General features: G+C 43.8%; 1 protein-coding gene across 7 annotated transcripts in view; it reads left to right on the forward strand.

Moving 5' to 3' along the window:
• TPD52 (tumor protein D52) overlaps positions 1-24,545 on the forward strand; it is an 83,459-nt gene that overhangs the window by 29,412 nt on the left and 29,502 nt on the right. The window contains exon 1 of one of the 7 annotated variants that reach the window (XM_033126545.1): positions 21,848-22,206. The exons of 1 other annotated variant lie outside the window; for it this stretch is intronic. In XM_033126545.1, the coding sequence (XP_032982436.1) occupies positions 22,083-22,206 (124 nt within the window). In that variant the 5' untranslated portion in view covers positions 21,848-22,082. Of the gene's footprint in view, positions 1-21,847; positions 22,207-24,545 lie in introns of those variants that run through there. 5 more of the 7 variants (XM_033126547.1, XM_033126546.1, XM_033126548.1 and 2 more) reach the window with 5 other exon arrangements.

Here is a 24,545-nt window from a genome sequence, read left to right on the forward strand (position 1 = left end):
CACCCCATTTCACTAATTTCCTTTCAGTGTGTGTTTACACTTGAAAATATTGCCAAGTTGGGAGAGAAGATTCGTAGCACGAACCCTATCTATATATAGATAGATATACTATAAAGCAAAGAGCTGTAACATATTTAGCTTGATGATAAGGGTTTAAAAACATGGGGTTTCTCAGATTTTAGACAGTAGTAGCAGCAACAAAACTTGGAACTGGATAAACATGTGCATTATGTTGCAGGTTAAGGAAAAAAATCAAACAAAACTGGGATAACAAACCATAGTCAGTATGCCAGGCATCTGAGATGAGATGAAAGGCAGTAATCTTTTTATAAAAAGTCACAATTTCTCAGAACTCTTGGTATGCTTATGAATCGCCGCTTGGAAAAAGTACCCGTATCCTATCTCCCTTCCAGCTATACTGGGTTTGCATCTTATCTGCCCAAGAAGCTCTGCCCTGCCCCCTCCCGAGTCTTGCTATGGATCAGATCAGCCTCTGTCCCTCCTTCCCTCCCCCCTTCTTCTCCCCGACCCCCACCTCCGCCTCCACACTTCTCTCTCTCTCTCTCTCAATTCCTGGTAAACTGTTACCTCTGAGTTCAGTGGTTCTTAACTCGGGGAGCTTTTAGAAATGACTGCTGTCCGGCCCAGGTTGAGAACTGCTGCCTTCGTCTATGAAACAAGCCTGGACCCTTCTCTAATCTTGCTTCTCCTTCTCCTGCACAGTTCTGCAGAGAGAGCTGTTGTCATCGTGTTCACTTGCTCACCTTTTGGTCATGTTCAGTTCACTCTTCCTGAAGTGCTGTTGCCAACATCACCAGTCAACACCTGTCTGCCATCGATTTTTCCTTCCTTATTTTACCAGATATTTCCATTGCATGGGACACACTTGGCCATTTTCTCCCTCTCTCCTTCCTTCCCTCCCTTCCTCCCTTCCTCCTTCTCTCCTTCTCGCCCTCTATTTCTTACCTTCTGTGTCTCTGAATTTCACTACCCTAGTACCTCATATAACTGGAATCATATACTATTTGTCCTTTTGTAACTGGTTTATGTCACTTAGCACCATGGCTTCAAGGTTCACCTCCATTGTGGCATGTGTCAGAATCTCCTTCCTTTTTAAGGCTGAATAACATTCCATGGTGTATGTATAGTTTTATTTATCCATCCATCTGTTGACGGATAGTGGGATTGCTTCCATCTTTTAACATTTTGTTATTTAATGCATGTGTTTTTGTTTTAATTTAGTTTGCTGTAGCATCATCGTCGTCATTATTTTGTAATGTTGCTGACTTATCCTGTTCTGTTGCTTGAAAGTATTTCCCACTCTTTGCAGGCGTTGAACTTTCCCACTGCTCCTCGTGGCTGTGTGACCACTGCTTAAATGACTCCAGCTTCTCTGTCCATCTCTTAAGGATACTTGTGTTCCTGCCACCCTGCATCTTCTCCCTCAGAGAGCTTATGCATTGTCAAGTGTTCAGCGGCCATACTGTGCTCCTGATTTACATGCCTGTTTCCTTAGCTATTCCCTTCAGCCTCAGAATCTTATTTCCAGCCGCCCGTACAACAAGTCTACTTGGCTATCCCATGAACTTGACCAAAATGGAATTTCTTTTTCTCCAGACCTGTTGAACCTCCCGTGTTCTCTTTCCTAGTTGGGGGCACCACCATCCACCCCGTCTTCTATGGTAGAAATCTGAGAGTCGTTCTCTCTTTTTCTCCCTCTGTAAACAGCCATCTAATAAGGACTGTACATTTTATATCCTAAATAGTTCTCAGTATTTTATCTTTTTCTCTGTCACAAGCCACCAGGGCCTCCCTAACTCAGGACCTCATTCTCACAGGGTCTCCTCACTAACGGGTCTCTCTGCCTCTGGGTTTGTCCCTCCCAAAGGACCCCTCCACAGTCACCAGAGGGGGTCATCTAAGATGCAGAACTGAACTGTCACCTCAGTGTCTTTCCATCACCAACACTTATCTCCTCCCCTCCCGCCCCTGCCCCCAATCCCCACTGCTCGAATATTTCTTGAGGACCTTCAGGCTGCTTCTGATCACCCTGCTTTTTCCTTCCAATCTTGCGCTCTGCTCCTGGCCTGCTCCTCACTGGCCTCACTGGTCAGCAGGAGTCAGCATTCTCAGCTTGGAGGTGAGGGGACCCCAGACCTTACTGTCTAATCTAGGTCATTCACTTCGTGTCCTTGTTTATTGCCATTCGTTCTGTCCAAGGGAGACTTCTCATTCAACACCTTACCCCTCTGTGCACTCAGCTTGGTTTCACCTTATGTTCTGTTTTGTTTGGAGATGCTGGTCACACTGTAAGGCCGGATTCCTAGTTCTCACGAGAGAATGCTCATGAGATGTTAGCCAAATGAAGTAATTTACCCGATTTTCAGTTTTCTCATCTATAAAATGGTAATGATAAAAGATCACTGTCCAGGGATTTTTTTTTTCCTGAAGGCTTAAATGCGATAGTATATTGAAAGCACAAGGGGAACACGTAAAGTAGAAATAATAATGAGAAATATAATTTGTTAGTCTTAATTATATAATTACGAATGATTAGGAGAAAAAGAACCCCAAAACTTTCACTGTGTCTTATCACCTGTAGCTCTAGGAATTCAGCCAGAAATCAATGGAAATATTCCAAATGAACAAAGAAAAGGATAAAGTCAGGCTGGAGGCCTGTCTCTCTCTATACCAGGCTGTCTGTGTGCGATGCAACAAAAAGTGATCAACCGATGCAGGTTTGTGTCTTAGAGGCCACCTGGCTAGGTCTGGGCCAGGTTTGTTTTGGCATTAATTTCAGGCATTCGTACTGAGAATGTAATCCCAGTAGGAAGCCCTTGTACAGATGTACAGAGTTGAGGGGAGATAATTACATTACGTTTTCCACATGGCCCCTGAGGCTTCAGGGGATTATTAGTGTGGCGGGTCTGTTTGGGGTTGTCTACTTTTATGCCATGTTTTTGTTAGTTTTGCAATGTGTATTCATGAGGATTAATGGCTGCATTAAGTGGGAGTAATCCTAAGACTCTCTTAGAGCTCGTTATAAAAACATTCAGTCAAAATTCCCCGGTCTGTGGGACCATGATCTTTCAATTGAATAACGTGTCCTCTTATCCTGCACGGAGAGGAGAAGGGTGCTGTCACTTAGTGTGCATTCGGGGCTGCTGTCACATCTTGCCTTTTCTGGGGCCTCGAAAGGGTGGCAGTTTTGCTGGGTTCACCTTAAATAACCCTTAGTTTTAAATTGTTTATTTGTTCTTAGTGGGAAATGGTAGAGTGTTGATTTTAGTTGTCTCGGTAATGATCTTGTACCTCGCTGGATATATTCACAAATTTGTGTGGGTAGAGGAAGAGAAAACCAACATAAATAAATTTGAATGTTTACTTGAGTGCAGTTTTTTTTTGTATTAAATACCACATGAATGCTACCTCTATATTGTAAGACATGTGGTAATTAAAGAAAACCTGCTTACTGAGAAATATTTGTCTTAGTTTTTTTAGCTGAAATAATTATAATAAACATTGTTTTATACTCCTCACTGAAGAAGGTCAATTGACAGTGCTGATAAACAAGCCATTCTTAAGATTAAAGCTACATTTAACTTCTTTACATTTAACAACTTACATTTAACAACTTTACATTTAACAACTTAAAAAATGTGTTGTATTTTAGTTGCCATTAATAACTTATACAGAATCAACCTGTAATTCGTTATTTTGTTCAAAGACATTAATTTTGATTTTGTTATTTTAAGATACCATCTATTAAATTCTTATTATATGTATGGTACAAAAAGTATGTAATCTTCCATCCGTGGTAAGTTTTCTTGCAGGCTACCACTTGTCTCTTAACTTAAATTATCCTGTATCATAACAGAGTTTAAATTTGTATGTAACCAAATTTGTCAGTCTTCTAGTAACTTTTGGGTTTTGTATCTTAGAGAAGTCATCACTTAAATTATGAAAGTTATCTCCTGTAGTTTTTCTAACATTTTTATTGGGTGTGTTTACTAATGTTTATCTAGAGCTTTTTATTCCATCTGGAATTTCTGACCTGACTTAAGGAAGGGTTTATCTTTTCTCTGTTGATATTAACTATCATCACCTACAAATTCCTTTGTGTACAGGTATCCGTTTCTGAACTTCAATTTGTTTCATCGATCTATTTATCTCTTTTTATGCCAGTACTGGGTGGTTTTAATTACCGCTCAAAGCTCTTATTCTTTTAATTTAAAAACAAAGTTTACATTTTCTTTTACACGGTGTAATACAAATTTTAAGGGAACACCAAGGGATAAAATGAAAATTGAAATTCCTTTTTATTTTTTAACCTATGCACCATGGTCTCTCCCTTCCCAATGTTAATGTTAAATTTCTTGACTTTCCAGAAAATGTTTATCGATGTTCCAGCATACACACTTACCCATGGTAAAAATGTATACCAATGGGATTATATTATACATACTATATACGTATTATCCTTTACCTTGCTTGTAAATAAGATAACAGCTTGATTGGCATAAATCTGATACCATACAACTCACCCATTTCGTATACAGTTTAGTGATATTTAGTATATTCATATACTTGTGCAGTCTTTACCACAATCGATTTTAGAACATCAACCCAAAAGATGCTCCTTACTCAGTAGCAATCCTCCTTTACTGCCATCCCCCCCACAACTCCCAAGGCCTGGCAAACACCAGTCTACCTTCTGTCTCTGTTGATTTGCCTATTCAGGACATGTCATATAAATGGATTCATACATGCGTGGTCTTTCGTGACAGACTTCTTTCACTTAGCACGATATTTTCAAGATTCATCCTTGATATAGCATGTATCAGTACTTAATTTCTTTATTGTCGCATAATATTATATTGAGAGACCGCATTTTATTTATCCATTCATCGGTTAATGAGCATTTAGGCTATTCCCACTCTTTTGGCTATTTTGAATACTCATGTACATTTGTGTGCAGTTTTTTTGGGTGTGAATGTATGTTTTCATTTCATTTGGATATATACCTAGGGTAGCGATTGCTGAGTCGCCTGGTCACTCTAAGTTCAACCTTTTGAGGAACTGCTAGACCATCTTCTGAAGCGACTGTGCTATTTCTTATTCCTACTGGCAGTGTACGAAGATTCTAGTTTCTCTATGTCCTCACCAACACTTGTTGTAAATGTCTTTTTGATTATAGCCGTCCTAATAGGTACGAAGTGGTGTCTCATTGTGGTTTTGATTTGCATTTTGCTGATGGCTAATGATGTTGACCATCTTTTTATGTACTTACTGGCCATTTGTATATCTTCTTTGGAGAACTGTTTATTCAGATCCTTTTCCATTTTTAAATTTGGTTGTCTTCTCATTATTGAATTGTAAGAGTTCTTTATCTATTATAGGTATAAATCCTTTATCAGATACATGGCTTTAAAGGACTTCTTCCCATTCGATGGGTTGTCTTTTCAATTTCTTGATGGTGTTCTTGAAGCATAAAAGTTTTTAATTTTGACTATGCAATTTATTTACAATTTCTTTTGTAGTTTGTGCTTTTGGTGTCATAGCTAAGAAACCATTACCTAATCCAAAGTCATGTAGGTTCAGGTCTATGTTTCCTTGTAAGAGTTTTATAGTTTATGACCTTACACTTAGATCCTACTGCTAAGTGTATGGTTTGAGGTAGGCACCCGTCTTCTTTCTTTTGCATGTAGACATTTGGTTGTCCTAGTACTGTTTGATGAAAAGACTTTTTCCCCCACTGAATTATCTTGGCACTTTATCAAAAATCAGTTGACCTTAAACTGTGGGTATTCCTTTATGGACTCTTGATTCTATTCCATTGATCGGGATCTCTAAATACTATGGACTGACTATATCTCCTCAAAATTCCCATGTGGAAGCTCTAACCTTCCGTGTGACTATACTTAGAGATAGGGCCTTATGAAGATGATTAAGGTTAAATGAGGTCACGGGGGGGGGTCCCTAATGTGATAGGACTGGTGTTTTTATAAGCAGAGACACCAGAGTTCTCTCTCTTTCCGTACATGCTCAGAGGAAAGGCCATGTGAGGACACAGCTAGAAGGTAGCCATCCGCAAGCCAGGAAGAGAGGCTTCATCTGAAATCCAGCCTGACGGCACCTTGGTCTTGGACTTCTAGCCTCCAGAACTGGGAGAAAAGAAATTTCTGTTGTTTAAGTCGTGCAGTCTGTAGTATTTTGTTACGGCAGCCTAAAAGAAAAAAGAAAACACAAACAAACAAAAATAACCCCACCTTTTTTCTCTATTCATAGCAATTCTCCAATTCTCCAGACACCAGTTGGGTATCCTATACTTTCGTTATGACACCTGCTACCCAGAGTTACTGGAGACCCCACAAGTTAAAGGCTCAATCCCACAAGACTGCGCCCCCACCCCCACTCCCACTTCAGACACCAATTGCAAGTTCGGGTTTTCTGATCAACCAGTTGTAAATCCAGTTTTCCCACAACCCTCTCCTCAGTCTCACCATTTGCTAGAATGGCTCACGGAACCCAGGGAGACGCTTACCTATTTACTGGTTTATTAGAAAGGATATAATAAAGGATACAGATGAACAGTCAAATAAAGAGGTACAGAGTATGAGGTGTGGGGACGGGGTGTGGAGCTTCCGTGCTGTCTCTGGTGGCCATACCACCCTCCCAGCACGTCTGTGTGTCCACCAACCTGGAAGCTCCTCAGACGCCATGGTTTATGGATTTTGAGGGAGGAGTCATCCTGGAGGCATGATTGATTGTTAACTCCATCTCCAGTCTCTCTGCCCTCCCTGGGGTATCAGGGGTGAAAAGTTCCAAGATGCTAATCATGGCTTGGTCTGGCTGATGACCAGCCTCTATCCTTAAGGAATCCAAGAATTGCCTCATTAGAACAAAAGATCCGATTACATAGGAAATTCCAAGGCATTTTGGAGCTCTGCGTAAGACGCTTCTATCACCCCTATCATCCAGGAAATTCCACGGATTTTAGGAGCTTTGTGTCAACAACTGAGGGCAGAGACCAAGTATTTATCTCTTACGTCACGTGGCCCTAGCAAATTAATACACTGTCTTTACGTCTATACTACACCATCTTGATTATTGCAACTTTTTAGTAAGTTTTGAAATTGGAAAATGTGAATCCTCTAACTTATTCTTCTTTTTCAAGATTGTTTTGGCTCTTATATGTCCCTCGAATTTCCATATGAATTTTAGGATCAGCTTGTAAATTTACGCAAAGAAGTGAGGTGGAGTTTTGATTGGGATTACGTTAAATCTGTACATAGATTTGGGGACTAGTGCCATTTTAACAATATCAAATCTTTTGATCCATGACCGTAGGATGTCTTCACGCTTATTTAGACTGTATTTAATTTCTTTCATCAGTATTTTGTAATTTTCAGATTATACATTTTTCACTTTTGTTAATTTTTTTGTTGCAGTTGTAAATAGAACTTTTTTCTTAATTTCATTTTTTCAGTTTATTCTTTGCAGTTGTATAGCCATGTGATAATTTTTGTATGTTGACCTTGTATCCTGCAAACTTAATGAACTCATTTGTGAGTTTTAATAGTTTTATAGTCAATTCTGTAGTTGTCCTACAGACAAGATCATAACATCTGCAAATAGAGATTGTTTTATTCATTTCCAAATGGATGTCTTTTATTTCATTTTCTTGCCTCAGTGTCCTGGCTAGAACTTCCAGTACAATGTTGAATGGAAGTGGTGAGATCAGACATCCTGTCTTGTCTCTGATCTTGGGGGAAACCATTCCATCTTTCACTATTATGTTCGATGTTAACTTACCCTAGATACTTGTTACTAAGTTTAGGAAGTTCCCTTATGTTCCTAGTTTGTTCAGTGTTTTTATTATAAAGGGGTGATGAGTCTTGTCAAATGCCTTTTCTGCATCTCTTGTTTCCTTTACTTTGATCACATGTTTTTAGCCCTTTCTACTATTGGTGTGATGAACCATCGATTGCTTTGGGATCTTAAGCTAATCTTGCATTCCCACTTCTTCATGTTATGTACCACCTTTTGTATGTTGCTGGATATAGGTTACTAGTATTTTGTGGAGGATTTTTGTGTCTTTGTTCATTAGAAATATTGGTTTGTAGTTTTCTTGTGATAGTTTTGGTTTTGGCATCGTGATAAAATGGCAGCTGTGGCGTCAAGTGGGAGAAGGGCAGCCTCTGTGCTTAAAAGAGTGAAAAAGCTTAAAAAGGTGCACATGACAGGAATTGTGACAAACCAAAGGGTGCAGAAGTGATAGGCGCCTTGCTTGGCCTGACTTGCAAAATGTGCACTGGGCAGCTCTTCTGTAGGAAACAATGTACCCCAAAGCCTAAATGCCATCGGTACCCTCCGTTAGCTCCCAGCAGCGGAGGAGATAGGACGCAGACACAGTTAGCGACAACACGGGGAAGTCGGGCATTGGGCAGAAGATAAGCCTTTGGAGCGGAGCCTGTTATGCCTCTGAAATCGGAGAACTACTTGCAAAAAAACACCATTTCAGAGGCCTTGGAAAACGGCATCTCTGAAACAGGTGTGATGCCGATAGATGGAGGTGTTGTGGTATCCGACAAGGTGTTCCTGGAAGAGGGGATACGCAAACCAAGGTGCAGGGGGAGAAAGCCGGCAACGGAGGAAATAGTGATTCCCTGGTTTCTGAGTCTGATTGACTGGGTGTTGGGGGCGGGGAGTTAAGAATGAGAAAAGTCAGATTCAACAAATGTTTATTCACGTCAGGCACTGTTCTAGGCACTTAGGGATAGATCAGTGCACAAAATACACCAAAAAGAAAAACAAAAACAAAAATCCTGCTCCTGTGTAGGTTACGTACCAGTGGGAAGACAGTCACTAACCAAATGTGTAATAAGTATGTTGTATAGTATGTTAGGTGATGCATGTTATTGAAAAGTAAAGAAAGTAAGGTAATGGGGACTGGTTATGTGTGGGTGGTTTAGGAGAGAGCACAGTTGTGATTTTCAATGGGTGGGCAAGGTAGGGGCAGTAAGTGAGCAGGCGGCAGATGACGTAGGGAGAGCAGTCTGGGAAGCCAGCTATGGCACTGAACGTGGGGGGTGGGGTGGGAATGGAGAGTGTGCCGGCAGGAAGGGCACTTGTATGACTTGGTTGGATGCTTCCATTTGGAAGTGGAATTTCTTTTCCACGTGGTTGTATATTTTTTGTACCTTAGCGAAGAAGTCTAACCGTTACCTAGGCTGGTGAGCTTTTTCAGACATGGAGAGATACGACTCCTGGGAGTCCAGTGTATCCATGGACCACCCTTATCAGCATCACTTGGGGTTTGAGTTAAAAATGTGGATGCCTGGGCCCCGCCCTGGACCATCTGGGAGATGAACAGGATAGTGGTTAAGAACAGAGGCCTGAGAGAGTCTATCATCGTGACACTCAGTCCAGCACGCAGTAAACCCGAGCTGGCTGGGTGACGACAAGGAGCTGACTCTTACTCATTTCGGAGACTCCACGCGGTGAACGGCCTTGCCTAGCGGCCAGGATGAGCCTTGATTCAGGCAGATTCTGGCTTCTGTGGTAAAAACTCTTGGTTTCGGATGGAAGGGCAGAAGGCATCCATCCACTATCTTGGAGCAAATGCTGTAAGGGGAACTCTTTGTGTAGTGTTTCCATTTTGTTTCTGTTTAAAAGTCAAAAAAAAAAAAAAGAAAAAAGAAAAAGAAATGCGGCAGAGAAAACTCGTCAGGCCCCAGATCAGCTGGCTTAAAGCGCTCATCTTCCTGTTCAGTCGAGGACCATCCTGGTTCCTAGCCTTTGAGACTTTGTTCCTGGGTCAGTCTGCCGTGCTGTTCTCGCCTTTTGATTTCCAGTTCTCACAATCGGGAGGCCAGATGTGACCAGCGGACGATCTTTCTAAATCAAATCCTCTTATGGAGAATCTAAATTTGGCAACGTTCTCTGATTTGATCAAGGTTTAGAACACTGTTCAGTGGAGATGCTGGGGCAGGGTCTGCCTTCTTAGAAATCCACAGCAATACCGAGAGTCACCACTAGTAATTGTATCATTGGGCAGGGACGGGTGAGCCATCTTGCTAAGCTGTTTGCACTGAATTTTGCCAAGAAAAAAAGCCGTGTAAGGATCAAGTGTAGGCCTTGAACTTGGTGTCCTACTTCTGAAGTGATGTCTGTATCTGTTTAGTGTTATAGAGATGTTAGACCCCTAGCCAGATTGGGGTACCACCCTCACCTGCGGTGGAACATTCTTTGACGATGATAATATTCTTCCATAAATTCACAACATCTTTAGCTGAAAGCAGACATTCAAACCCCTATGATTTTTTTTTTCTTAAACGCATGGGAGGAATTTAACCGGAGCTGTCCAGGTGATTGTCTACTTTCCATTAATAATGGAACTTGGTACTTAAGTCATCATTCCTTTTATCATGAACTCAGATCTGCCCTGGAAACTACACATAAAGATGCTCTCTGGGGTCGCCCTTCAGATACTCGTGAGGTCTGGTAACAGTTCCAGCAGATGAGTGGCAGTGCCCTGGGTGTTTTCCTCCAGGCAGAGTGGCAGAGTAAGTGAACTGTTTTTTCGTTTTTTTATTAGATTATTTTTCACAGCAGGTGCAGGTTTACAGAATTGGGCAGATAGTATTGAGAACTCCCACACCCAACCGCCCGCCCCAAATTCCTCTACCATTAACATCTCGTACTTGTGTGGTACGTATGTTATTATTGATTAACCAATGTTGATATATGTTATCATTAACTAAAGTCCGTCGTTTGCATTAGGGTTCACTCTTTGTTTTGTACAATTCAGTGGGTTTTGACAAATGCATAACGTCACGTGTCCACCGTTACAGAATCACACAGAAGAGTTTCACTGCCCTAAAAACCCTCTGTGCTCGGCCCATTTATCCCTCCCTGCCCCTGAACCCCTGACACCCACTGGTTTTTTCACTGCCTCCTTAGTTTTCGCTTTCCAGTGTGATACCACTGGAATCATACAGTAGAGATTCTTTCACCAAGCAATGGCATTTAAGGTTCTTCCATGTGTTTTCATGGCTTAGTAGCTCACTTCTTTTTATTGCTGAATAATACTCCATTGTCTAGAGGTAACACAGTTTGTCTACCCACCTATTGATGGGCATTTTGGTTGCTTATAGTTAGAGCGGTTAGGAATACAGCTGCTGTACACATCTGTGCGCAGGTTTTTGTGTGGGCATATGTTTTCAGCTCATCTGGGGGAACACGTAAGAGCGTGATTGCAGGATCCGAAATAGGTTATTGGCCTGGTGATCTGCCCTTGTCTCCCCAGGGGCCGTTCTGACAATGGCCTCCCTTCTGTGACAACCCAACCCCCTTGCCTCTGCCAGGGGCTTCCTGTTCTTCACTGGAAACATTTTCCAAACCAATCTGGACACAAAGGTCTTGATTGTGCCCTCAGGAAAGAGTATTTAAAATGTTTAAGAGCAAGCAGTCCACAGTCATGGTTGGTGTGCTTCCATCCCTCCACTAGGGCTCCATTTCAAACTTCTTATTTTAGTCTGTCTGGTCATTTAAAGGAAAATTTAATTTAAATTTAATTTCAAGTAATTTACTTTAAAGTGTGAATGACTATCTCAACTCTCATAATTACCTCATCTTTTTTAATTGTGGTAAAATATCTATTTAACACAAACTTTGTAATTTTAACTATTTTGAAGGGCTCTCTGGGATAGCCCTTAATTACATTTATCGACATTTACATCACTGTGCAACCATCACCACTATCTGTTTCCAGAACTTTTTCATCTAGGGATATGACCATTTTAAAAGAGTAATTTTAAAAAATCCATCTGAAGCTCTATTTGGCGGAATATTTCTATCATTCAGCTTCCTCTAAATTCTTCTATAGTAAAGACCCCCAAAATTTCAGTGGCTATCAACAATCTCCCTCTCTCTCTCTCTCTCTCTATATATATATATATATATATTAGATAGATAGATAGATAGATAGATAGATAGATAGATATAGATAGATACAGATAGATATAGACATTATATATATATATAATTTTCATTTGGCTAGAGCTTAGTCACATGGCCACATCTAACTGTGAGGGAGGCTGGGAAATGTGGTCTAGCTGTGTGCACAGGAATAAAAGGAAATGTGGTCAGTGGTTAGTTAGTAGTGTTAGTCATGTTAAGTAAAATTATTAAATCATACACGCAGTTCCTGATCTTGACCTTTCAGGGATAACATGGCAGTGATTGCATAATTTGATAGCTCTGGATACATTTCAGGAGAGAATTTTCCCACTCCACGCTCCCTTCCCATTGCATCTCGAATTGCCTTGTCCCTTTACCACTAAGCGAGCTTCCTGGAATAAAATAACACTGTATGCTGTTTTGAGAAATATCTGTTTAGTCATGATGTTTTATAAAACGGAGAAAAGTCAGTAAGGAGTCTTCACAATAGTAAATACAGGTTGTACTATAGTCAGATGTTTACAATTTTCAGGTCCTCAGTTTTGTGTTGGAAGAAAGAAAGGCTGTTTCAGCCTTCCAGTCATTGATTTGGTTTGAAGCCAACGGGCTCTTTTGAGTTGACTTGTAAGCATTGGTGTTCTACCTTAAAAAAGGAAGTATGTGAAATCTGTCTTTAAAAGGGAAAATATGTGAAATCTATCATTGTAAATGGCATTTCTTAACCAGAGTAGCAGGTTCAGACAGAAACGCTAGACATTTGGGCATGAAACTCTATTTCTTCATAAAATTTGAGATAAAATGGGCAGTATTCATGCTGCGTATTTTTTTAATCGTTGACCCAACGGATTCACCTAATTAATTTATTACAGTTGAAAAGGAAGCTCAGCTGCCTAAATGTCTGACTTGGTGGTAGAGTATTTTGAGTATGTTTGTTATGCCTCAGCTTGTTGATGATGGAAGTTCATGGCCAAATATTAATTTTAAATAAGTGCCTACTGTTCTTGAGTACCTCCCATTCCCTTAAGGAAAAGTGTTTCACAGGAGCCTCTAGTTGCTAAGAATAGCTATGTAAGCAGGGTGGATGTTTTTCCAAATTGAAATCTGGTCCACCAGCGCATTTTTTCCTTTTACGTAGGTTCTGACAGTGGGGCATGTTTATGTACCTCTGCAGAGGTCTGTTTATCCTCAGTCAGCAAATTGGAAACATTTAGCCTGGTCGAAAGCTCTTTTATTGTCCAATAATCTCACCATAGAGACCCCTGTGCTCTTAAATACATTGTTGAGACTCTTGGACGGAATGGCCTGCTTTCATTCCCGTCTTCCTGAGCCATTGTTTCAACTCTGTTTATGTTGTTGTAATTCCAGACTCTAAGAAATTCCACATTGAAAAGGCCAGGCAGGTGTACGCCCTGTCGTCACATAGCCATTTCTATCCCCTATCTGCACGCTTTGGGGACCGTTAGCATAGCAGGAAAACAGAAACACAGACACATACACACACACGCAGACACACACACACACACACACACACGCAAAAAGCTGTTTCGCTGTCAAATCTGGCTCTTATTTTCAAAAGGAGATGCCTATTTAGAAAGTGCTACGGCCACAGAGAGTGGCGAGTATTTAGAGTTTCTCAAGCTTTCATCCTAAGGCATATGTAGCCTCCGTTATTTAACACAAGCATCAGCAATCGCCCAGAGCCCGTCCAAAGGCCGACTGTTCAACACCGTCCCCAGATGCTCTGTGAACATATTAAAGTCTGAGAAGCACTGGTGGGAGAACTTTTCCCTGAACCTGTAGTCATGGAAACCACCAGGAGGGACCGTAAAATTTCAACTCCAACTCTATTTATAAAATGAGAAATTTGTATATCGTAGTTAATTATCTGGGTACATAACGAATATCGCGCTAGCCTTGTATTATTTTCCGGTGTTCTCATGACACCTCCAGTGTGAGAACAGTCGTGCCAGGAACATGGCCCGGAGGCTTCAGAGAGGAGGGACCTCGCTGACATAGTGAGATCTTGGACGCTTTGGAATCCAGTCTCTGGCTCGTGACAGACAAGGCTGGCATTTTTGAGGTTTCTCAACAGGTTCTGGCTTTCCCAGCTAAAGGTCAACCGGGACATATGTTTGAAGATAGGTTGAGGCAAGGAATGAAGCCTCATTCTTGTTATAACTCTTGATCTTTAATATTTCAAAAAACATTTCTTAATGGAACAGAAGGCCCCCTGTCCTGTCTGCTGGCCCCGGACTCAATTCCAGTTTTTTTGAGAGGGCAGAAAAACACTCCACCTAGACTTGTTTTGAAGTTTCTTTCGCTTTTAGTGGTGTCCACTTTCTCTCCTCCCATTATTCCCGTGATGTTGGTCCCTCAGGGTTATCATCTTCCGTGTTCTTTTTTTTTTTTGCTTTTTAAGAGTACTTGAGCCAGGCTACCCAAGTTCAAGCGCTAGCTTCACCACTTCGTAGCTTTGTACCTAGGACAAGTTACTTAATTTCTGTGTGCCTCAGTTTTCTCATCTGTAAAATGGGGCTAGAGAAAAATCTACCCCATAAGGTCAGTGTGAAGTGCACAGAAGAATGTCTGGCACATTGTAAGGGCTCCTTAGGGATAGATCATAGCGTTGTCATCGTCGTCGTCATCATCACCACCAAAGGGCATTTCCTACCCCTTCTTAGGCTCTGTGACCTGCTTTCTACTTGTAGGCACTCACTATCTTGTTTCCCTTCTTTCCTTCTTCCTTCCTTCCTTCCTTCCTTCCTTCCTTCCTTCTTTCCTTCCTTCTTTCCTTCCTCTCTCTCTCTCTCCCTCCCTTCCTCTTTCCCTCCTTCCCTCCCTCCCTCTCTCCCTCACTCCCTCTGTCCTTCCCTCTCTCCCTCCATTCCTTTCTTCTTTCTTTCATAGGATCTCTCTTCTTTTTGGTCTCTTCCTTAACAGTCTCTCGTTTCCCACATTGACATCCTTGGCCGTCACCTTTTTCGGAGCCCCAGAGGTTAACTTCTAACTGCTGGCAGACCACTGACATTCAAAAACCTCCTGAGCATTATACACCAAACCTGCCCTAATGGAATCCATACTCTGGTCATCTAAAGTTTCCCTTCTCCCTCCTTCCATCACACTCTTTTGCTGCCGTCTTAATTAACACTGTCCCATCTTCACAACTCCTGCTGGGGAACCACAGTTATAGTGGTCTTCTTTGCCCCCCACACCCTAGTTGGGCTCCAAGATCTGCTGGTGATCCCTCCGTGGTGTCTCACAGTATGTCTGCTTTCTAGTCCCACTGTTGTTCCCTGGAGCACACTGTTGGTATTAGTCCACTCAGGCTGCCATGACGGAATGCCACAGACTGCGGCGGCTTAAACAACAGAAGTTTATTCTCCCTGAGCCGTGGAGGCTGGAAGTTCAAGATCCAGGTGCCAGCAAGGTTGGTTTCTGGTGAGGACTCTCTCCTGGGCTTGCAGACGGTCACCTTCTTCTTGCTATGTTCACAAGACTGTTCTTCTGCGTGTGTGTGTCCCTGGTGGCTCGTCCTCTTGTAGGGACACCAGTCCTCTTGGATTCGGGCCCCACCCTATGACATTTAAGATCACACCCTCAGACCTCCTTTCACCTTAATTCCCTCCTTCAAGGCCCTATATCTAAAATACAGTCAAATTGGGGATTAGGACTTCAACATACGCATTTCTGGAGGGGACACAATTCAGCCCTTGGTGCTGTTGATAGTTTCCCTGGTTTCCCATCTCCCTTCTGTAATCTGTCTTCATACAAAGGCGAGAAGAGTCTTTCTAAGGCACAGCTCTGTGCATCTCCCGCCCGTTACTCATAAGGGGCCTTAGGTGCGGAGTGAGGATGATTACTGCTATGAGACTTTAGGACTCCATCCTTCATTGCTCAGTTCCCTACATTTACTCGTCTGAAAATTGGAGATCATGTCACTATCCCTGTGCTACTGTGAGGATCAAATAAATGCTAACAAATGTTGTAAAAATCGCATTCGCACTCCCCAGCCTGCCATTCCAGGGCCTCCATCACCTGGTTGCTCCAGTGTGGTCCCCACCAGCACCCTCCTGTCACCGGGAGCTTGTCTGTGATGCCGACTGCATTGTAATAAGATCCTCAGGTGACTTGCATGTGACATCCTGGCTCCTCGCCTGGTTCTTAACTTTAGTTCACTTTCTCCTGTTCCAGAAATGACACAGGCTTTGGAGGCAGACCCCCTGGTTTCAGATCCCAGCTCCTTCACTGCGAGCTTTAGGTGGGTCTGGGTGTTTACAGGCACTGCCTTTGCTTTGTTTCCCGTCTGAAACATGGACAGTTGTACTGCTTACCTCCCAGTGGTTTTGAGGCTTATTTTTAAAATTAAATTCCATATTTAAAGCTAAGTGCTTTTCTGTGTGCTTGGTTCATGGTAGTCTTTCTTGTGTGCTTTAGAGTGAAGCTTTGCGTATTGCGGCATGAGGCGGGGAGTGAAAGTGGTGTGGTGTCCATGAACCCCCAGCCTCCGTCCTGGAACGTCCTCCTGGCCTTTCAGTGGCCTGCCTCTCCTATTGGGGAATCACATCGTCTGTGTGTGCCCTCTGAAGCCCCCCAAGTGCATTTTTGTATGTGTCATACAGCTTTTACATCAGACTACCCCTTAAGTATCTTTCAAAATTAGGGGGAACCTACCCAGACCTATTTGAGTGATGTATTAATAGGCAGGCAGAAACTTAATATTTTTCGTGGGCGCTTGTACTTCCTCCACTTGCATTTACAATAGCATGAGTCACCTAATGGGTCACTGCTCTGTGGTATGCACTTAGCGGGCTGTTAAGGGCTGAGCTGCTCAGGGGCTCCCTCTGCTGGCCCTGCCGCGCATAGCACTTTCCTGGGGTTGCAGGATGGATTTCTCCTGACCATTTTGTTTCTCTTTTGGCTGGTTGGTCTCTCTCTCTGTCTCTATCTCCAATTATTACACATTGATGGATCATACAATACAAACAGTTTGGGAACACTGCTTTTTTTTTACTGAATGTCTCAAGAATATCTTTCCCTGTGAAATACATACATGTCTACATCATCGTATTAATGGTGGCCTAATTTTCTATTCTATGGATTGTTGACTGGCCAAAATAACTCCAAAAAATCCACCAAAAAAGCAGTTTATTTGGGAAAAGAAAAGGAAACGAGGTCACGCCGGTAGTGTGCGAATGCACACTTCCTACTGACACTCCAACAGGCCGCACGAGCGGGAAAAGCCCCAGTTCCACGGCGGCTATTCTATTTATTATCATTGCTCCCCCGTAAGTTACCACAAAGTTTTAACAGGAAGTCAGGACTAGAGAGGTAACAAGGGGCCCAGCTACCCCCATAGTCCTCCCAGCTCTATGCTTAAGCATCTTTAGATGCCAGTTCACTTTTATCAGGATGTTCTATGTAGCATTTAAATACGTAATCCACTTTTTAGTAGGCACTTGAGCTGTTGATTTTTTTCATTTTCAATAGCACTAACATGAACATCCTTGGACATATACCATTCATATGTGAGTTATTAAGTTGAGCTTGGTGAGTGGGTAGGAATTTGACGGGTAAAAATACAGGGAAAAGAGACTCTAGTTTGAGAACATTGTCTAGGCCAAGTTTGGGATGTGTTCTAGAAACAGGAAAATCAAGTATGGTTGAAATATGTGTGTGTGGGGGGGTAATAGTGGGACATGATTGGAAAGTAGGTATTGTAGGACTTTTCCCACTGAAACGATAGAACCCAACATCAACCATAAGTGAAGCGGAATGGAAATGTGTTTGTTTAATAACTGGGAAGCCCAGGGTAGCTGGGTCGGGGGGCTCCGACGTGGCTCCTCCATCCTTTACCTGTCTCCATTTCATGCCTTCCCTGTGTCAGCACTGATTCTCTTGCCTGTTGGCCTGGGGAGAGAGCGAGCCCCTGGACCCTGCATACTGGTATCCACCCGCTCAGGTTACAGGGAGAGTCACTCTCTCTCCTTACTCATGGAGTGAACATCAAAGAAGGCCTGTAGTTGGCGCTGTTTGCATCAGATGTCTACCTTTAGGCCAGTCCCTGTGAACAGGGCATGGGGTGTCTGCACAGACTGCTTCTGAAGCACGAGCCCACGCCCGGAGCCGGGCATAGGTGGGAAATGTGGTCAACTCTCACCCGTGGGGCAGGTGAAGAGGGATTTGTCAAAGAAAAGAGGGCGCTAGGTAGACACACAGCAGGCTCTGCCACCCTGTCGCTGGGCGGGTCCCTACCAGAACACTCCAGGTAGGTCTGAACTAGGGTGTGGACATCGACAAACAGTGGGAAGGACGAGAAGGCGTGCTGTGCTAAGTGAATGAGCAGATCTTGGTGGTGCATCCCTACAAAGCAGGGATACTTGGAAAGCATTCCTCTGAGGTCAGGCGAGGTGGCTCAGGATGGCGAACTTGGGCGTAGGAGCGTCGTGAGGAAAACTGGTGAATTCAGTCTTGTGCATGTTGATTTTGAAGTCCTTTTGGAACACCCGTGTGGCAATGTCCAGCAGGACAGGGCCAAATCTCATCTGGTTTTTCCTCCTTTGGGCCAATAGTCCACGGCAGGACCTAGAAACAGCTGCCACAGTTACAGAGGCTTCTCTCCCTCTTGGCTGGACTGCAGCAGTAGACTCGCTCTGAGTCCCCTCTCTTTTAGCCTCTTTCTACCTACAGTGCATCCTATATACCGTTTCCAGAGTCATCGTCATAAAGCTTTTTATCCTGTCTTTACCTGGCCCAAACACTTTCAGAGGCTTTTTGGCACATGTATATATTAAGTGTAAACGTTTGTCACTTAAGGTCTTTAATGGTCTGTCCCCAAGCTGCATTTCCATTTTTATATCTTACAACTCCCTTTTCCTTGGTACCTGACTCTTGAGTCAACTGAGTTTTTGCCATTCTGTTAACATATCCCATGCCTTGCCCACCTCTGGTCTTCTGCTCTCATGTTCCTTGCATGCCGGAATGCTTGACAAGGGTCTGAATGGAGAACTACAGCTGGTTCAGAGAGGCAGGCTGTTATAGAACAGTCCGAAGATTCTACCTAACCAGGTGGAATAAAAACTTCAGCCATCACTTAAATTCTAAATCCTCGTATTTATATATAAAGCATGTCATATTTGCCCGAGCCATTGTTTGCTTTCTTCTTTCCACACTGATCAGAGCCCAAACTGCGAGAATTGGTGCCTATGTGGAGGGAAGGGCGTAGCGCACGCGTCACATTCTGTGTGCTGCGACAGGAAGTCAGAGCTGGGAGGAGAGAGGGGTTCTGAGAAGAGATGGCATTTCTGCCTAAGTGTGGAAAGATGAAGGACGTTAGCAAGCAGAAAAAAGGCAGCGTTTCAGGCAGATAAAGACTTGGCATTGAAGATGCATCAGTGCTGACGTCTTCTCTCTGAGTTCCGGCTGCTATAATCAGTTACCAAAGACCCGGAGGCTTCTAACAACAGGCGTTTATTTCTCACGGTTCTGGAGGATGGGAAGTTCAAGATCAGGGGGCTGGTTGATTTGGGTCCTGGGGAGAACCCTTTTCCTGGGTGGAAGACGGCTATTGTTTTGTTGTGTCTTCCCACGGTGGAGGGAGAGCTTCAGCCGGCTCTCTCCGTTTTACAAGGGCACTAGTCCCATCAGGGGGACCCCACCCTCATGGTCTCATCGGAACCTCATCACCTCCCAGAGGCGCCTCCTCCAAATGCCATCACCTTGGGGGGGGTGCAGATTCAACCTGGACATTTTGAGGGACACAAACATTCACTCCATGACACCTTCTAATGCTTGTGGCCCTAGGAGGCAGAATGGGTGTGGAGAAATGCTTTTCCTACCAGTGAGTGAGTGACCGATGGCCGCAGAGAGGACTGAGCGGGCAGGGACCCTACCGACCACACTCTGGCCCAAGGACATAACTACGGCACTGTCCCATCTCAGGAAGAGATCCTGTGGGGGGTCAAGAAGGCAGACAATTCATTTTTTCAAATAACAATAGAAAGGAAACCATTTATTCGGTTTCTCAATAGAGAGTGAACAGCATTTAGACTTGCCCAAATTTTGCTGTCTTTTAGGAGAAAAATACAGATTGATTTTTTGTTGTTGTTACAAATAAACCTTTTAAAAACTTAAGATAAAGACTTGCCAAAAATTGAGTACAACAGGAGACTAACAGAGAAAAATAGAAAATGGATCATAAGTTGAGATGAATATAAACTGTCTTGGTACACTATATTTTATACAGTAGACATGCAGATTTTTTTAATTTTTTTTTTTTTTAGATTTTTTTATTGGGGAAGGGGAACAGGATTTTATTGGGGGAACAGTGTGTACTTCCAGGACTTTTTTCCAAGTCAAGTTGTCCTTTCAATCTTAGTTGTGGAGGGTCCGTTCAGCTTCAAGTTGTTGTCCTTTCAGTCTTAGTTGTGGAGGGTGCAGCTCAGCTCCAGGTCCAGTTGCCGTTGCTAGTTGTAGGGCGTGCAGCCCACCACCCCTTGCGGGAGTTGAACCGGCAACCTTGTGGTTGAGAGGATGCACTCCAACCAACTGAGCCATCCAGGAGATCAGCGGCAGCTCAGCTCAAGGTGCAGTGTTCAATCTTAGTTGCAGGGGGCGCTGCCCACCATCCCTTGCGGGACTCAAGGAATTGAACAGGCAACCTTGTGGTTGAGAGCCCACTGGCCCATGTGGGAATCGAACTGGCAGCCTTCGGAGTTAGGAGCATGGAGCTCTAACTGCCTGAGCCACCAGGCCAGCCCAGATTTTGTTTTAATGCTTAAAATATTTTAGGTTTTCATGTTGCTTCCAATCCAGGGAGAATATATCGAGTTCCCTTTTTATCAGGTAGAGTTGAAAAGATAGAGTGGCTTATTTTGTTGTTGTCGTGCAGTGACAGACCATGTCCACCTAAGGGAGAGTGCCCTTTATTTTTACCTCCTTAGTAACAGATGAATCATGTGGGCAAAAGTGGCAGGAACTGCCAAGTTCCTTCAGCAAAGGCCAGAGTTAGCTAGAATGGGTCTGCTCAGAGACTGGTGCAAAGGAAATGAATGTGGTGACTTCGAATTCTCTTTGACAGACTAACTGGGGCCCAGGCATCTGCATTGCAGGCGTTTTACCTGCATGTGTGCACCCAGGTTTCTTGCACCTGAAGAGGCGTGGCCTTGGTTAAAAAAAGAAGGTGTGGAAATACCTGGAAGCTCTACCTTCAGAGTTGGTTCTTCTCTTTAAAGTACATGTAACTAAAACAGACTTTCCAGGAAGGGAGAGGATAGGGGGAGGGGAGGGAAGGGGATGAGAGAGAGAGAGAAAGAGAGAGAGAGAAAGGAGGGAGGGAGGGAAGAAAAGGAAGAAGGAAGAAAGGAAGGGAGGAGGGAGGGAAGGAGGGAGGGAGGAAGGAAAGAAGGAAGAGTGGAAGGTCAAACTGAAATTTTTGTTACACTAAGTCAGACATTACTTTAGATAAAGTAATCGTGGCAATATAGCTTTAATTCTATACCAACTTGTACTTAGAAAGCTGATCACAAACCCAGGCAGCTTGGCTTTCAGAACCCTGCTGTAATCCAGGTGAAAAAAAAGTACCACCCAGATGGCATTTGCGGGAGATTACTGACTGGTAATCCTTCCTTGTCCTAGAGGATTAAGTCCACCCTGGTGTAATTTTGGTCAGCTGACTGGTTAAAAAGAAACAACAAAAAGCTAAATGGTAGTTTCCTGTCATTCTGCCAGGGTCTGGCGTGTGTTCGCACTGTTTGTACCTCTGGGCAGCCGGCCTGCCTTGCAGGTCCCGGCCCTCCTTTGTTGACCGAAGAAAGTGCCACTCCCAGCCAGGTTGTTCCTTGTTGACCAAAAGGAGCAGCAGGTGGTGAATAGAGACTTCCTGGGTCCTCAGGAGAAGTCACTTGTTAAACAAGCCTGCTGTCCTGAGGGTGGGAAGGCCCTGCGCAGAAAGCACCTGGGCCAGGAGGCCAGGGCCCTCCACCCCAGGTTGATGTTTTCAGGGAGGGTGCACGGGGCAGGGGTGGAGGGCAGCGTGGTGCCACGGGACCTCAACTGAAGAGCTCCCGGCGACTGTCATACCATGCGTGCTGCATCCGTCTGCAGTGGACTACTCTAGAGAGATGGAGTTTTACGAGGACTACCAGTCCCCCTTTGATTTTGATGCGGGCGTGAACAAAAGCTATCTCTACTTGTCTCCCAGTGGAAATTCATCTCCACCCGGATCACCTACTCTTCCGAAATTTGGTAACTACAAACTTTCTGAAGTGAAGTTTGCTGTAACAAAACCTGGGCATCCCTTGGGGTTTGCCTGGCTTTAAAATTATCAAAGTGTAGAGACGGACCGGGGTGCTGCTGTGTTGAAACTGGTTAATAACGCTGTTACAGATTTCAAGCAGAGAGATGGCTCATGAAGTATTTAGTGTGTGTGTGTGTGTGTGTGTGTGTGTGCACACGCGTGCGCGTATGTGTACACATGTAATATATGTATGCATGTATAATGGGATTTTGGATTTTAAAGACAATGCTATTTATATGAGCATTTGAGTTCTTCTGGACACTTGGAATTCATTAAGCGCATAAATAACAAAAAAGGGGGCATCTGAAGGCGCTGGTTTTTCTGTCACCTATGTAATTTACGAAGAACGCCCCCTCCACCCCGATTTTGTCTTTGCTAAGGCTTATGAGGCTTAAGCATCTCCACCACTGGTGACATTTAAGGTCGTCCTTCTGGAGGTTGCCTTGGATTTTGTTCCGGAATACTAAGAGCAACATATGGAAATACCCAGGCAAGAGATTTGTTTTTAAATAGAGAAACTCCAAGTGCGGTTCCCTTGGTCATTCCTTCATACGTGCTGGTTCAAGAGTGTTCTAAGGCCAGGAGTTCCCATTGGGAAGGTCTGCATTTGGGAGCACGAAACTTCACAGAGCTGTTAGCCATTCTCCAGGCCAGTTCCCTCATTTTACAGCAAAGCTCGGAGACGGTTAAGTGACCTCTGTGACGTGCCAGAGAAGTAAGCCGATTTCCCTACAGGTTCCATTTTTCCTTATTAATGAAGAATAGGTCACATTTTGCTCTTTGTAACCTTAAAAAATAAGGTAGAAAAAAATGGTGACGGATACAGCATGAAACCTATTATCAGTATTTGGGTTGTGGCTTTGCTGACGGTAAGGTGTGTGCTAAAAACAACAGTCCTCTGGTGGTTGGCTGCCATCGGAGTCACCTTTGGGGTATAGTTTGGATTTCCAGGAAGGGAGAGCATTGGAAATAGCGGGTCAGGGCTGGTCTCTAGAGGTTGGGGGCTGGTGGGCAGCAGCTGGGTGTCTTCTGGGGGAGTCAGCGTGCCAGGAAGCCTTCTCCTTTGCTGCCTTTCCACTATCTCTCTGGCCCCCTCTGACCTCTGTCACAAAGTGGATCCTGCCCTCTCCCTGGCCCTAAAGGATGGCGTCATCTGTCCTGACTTCTGAGTCCTGTGTGTAGGAAATGCTTTAAGAGCAGCACACACAGTAGGGGAGTTAGCGTTCCATGACAGAGTGAAGCCCAAGTGACGGGGCCATGGGGGCCGGGCCAAAAGTTAACCGACTTCAGGTAGAGCCTGGTGATCACCGTGCAAGGGTTTGAGATTTCAGGAGGATTTACACGGCTTGTTTTAGTTCCCGGGCACTCTCCCTGTATCTCTGTTTCACCTCCTTTCACTTTCCCGGTTGCAATAATTGCTGCCTTTGGATGGTTTCTGGTAAAACAAAAGCAGTTGGTAGGGTTGGGTACCTCTGTAGGCAGATTTCCAGAGATTACCTTCCCAATTCCTAGTAGCAATCTGTAGGAGTCTGGGCTCATAGGATTAAAAGCAGAATTATAAAAAAAGCAAGGGAACAACAAAAACTAAACTCAGGTACCGACTAGCGCTCACAGTTTGTAGTTTGCTTGAATTGAAAAAAAGCAGGCGGAGAGAACAGCAAAGCAAACAGAAACCATCATAAGCAGTCATCCAGCAAGGAACACGGTGAGTCTGGACTAAGCAAATGAAAGCAGGGCATCTAGCGCCGTGATCCCCAGTCTCAGTTCCGGGTCCCCTCAGGGCACAAGAAGCCTGCCAGCCTGTGTGAACATCAAACATGGGGCGCAGATGGAATGAATACTGAGTCTTCTTTGTATTTGTTCTCTCTGTGTTTCCATGTCGCGCTCTCAGGACCGATACCACTACTGATCCATTTAAAAGCTCCCGTACATTTCCTTAATCAGCAGAGAAGTAGTGTGCAAAGAACTGAAGTTAAAAGGAACCGTCCTCAGAAAGGTTGGGAACGCTGATCTCAAACACAGTCTTCCATATTTATCCAAAATGCCATCGTGGGGCCAATGAGAAAATAATGAGATTTAATCTATGGGCAGAATGTCCCCAAGAAGCAATCTGAGTGAAGGGCGGGATGAGGGCCAGTGGCCGAAACAGAAAGAGGTCTTTGTCAGGGACTTTTCAACTCTTTCCGTGGAACCAACCTACCTTCTGAACTGCCTTAGACTTCTGGACCTGCAGCTCTCGCCAATACAAATACCAACCACTGAAGCAGAATTTATCCTTCCGATGTGT

This window comes from Rhinolophus ferrumequinum, chromosome 14 (assembly GCF_004115265.2).
Source record: "Rhinolophus ferrumequinum isolate MPI-CBG mRhiFer1 chromosome 14, mRhiFer1_v1.p, whole genome shotgun sequence".
NCBI classification, from domain to species: domain Eukaryota; kingdom Metazoa; phylum Chordata; class Mammalia; order Chiroptera; family Rhinolophidae; genus Rhinolophus; species Rhinolophus ferrumequinum.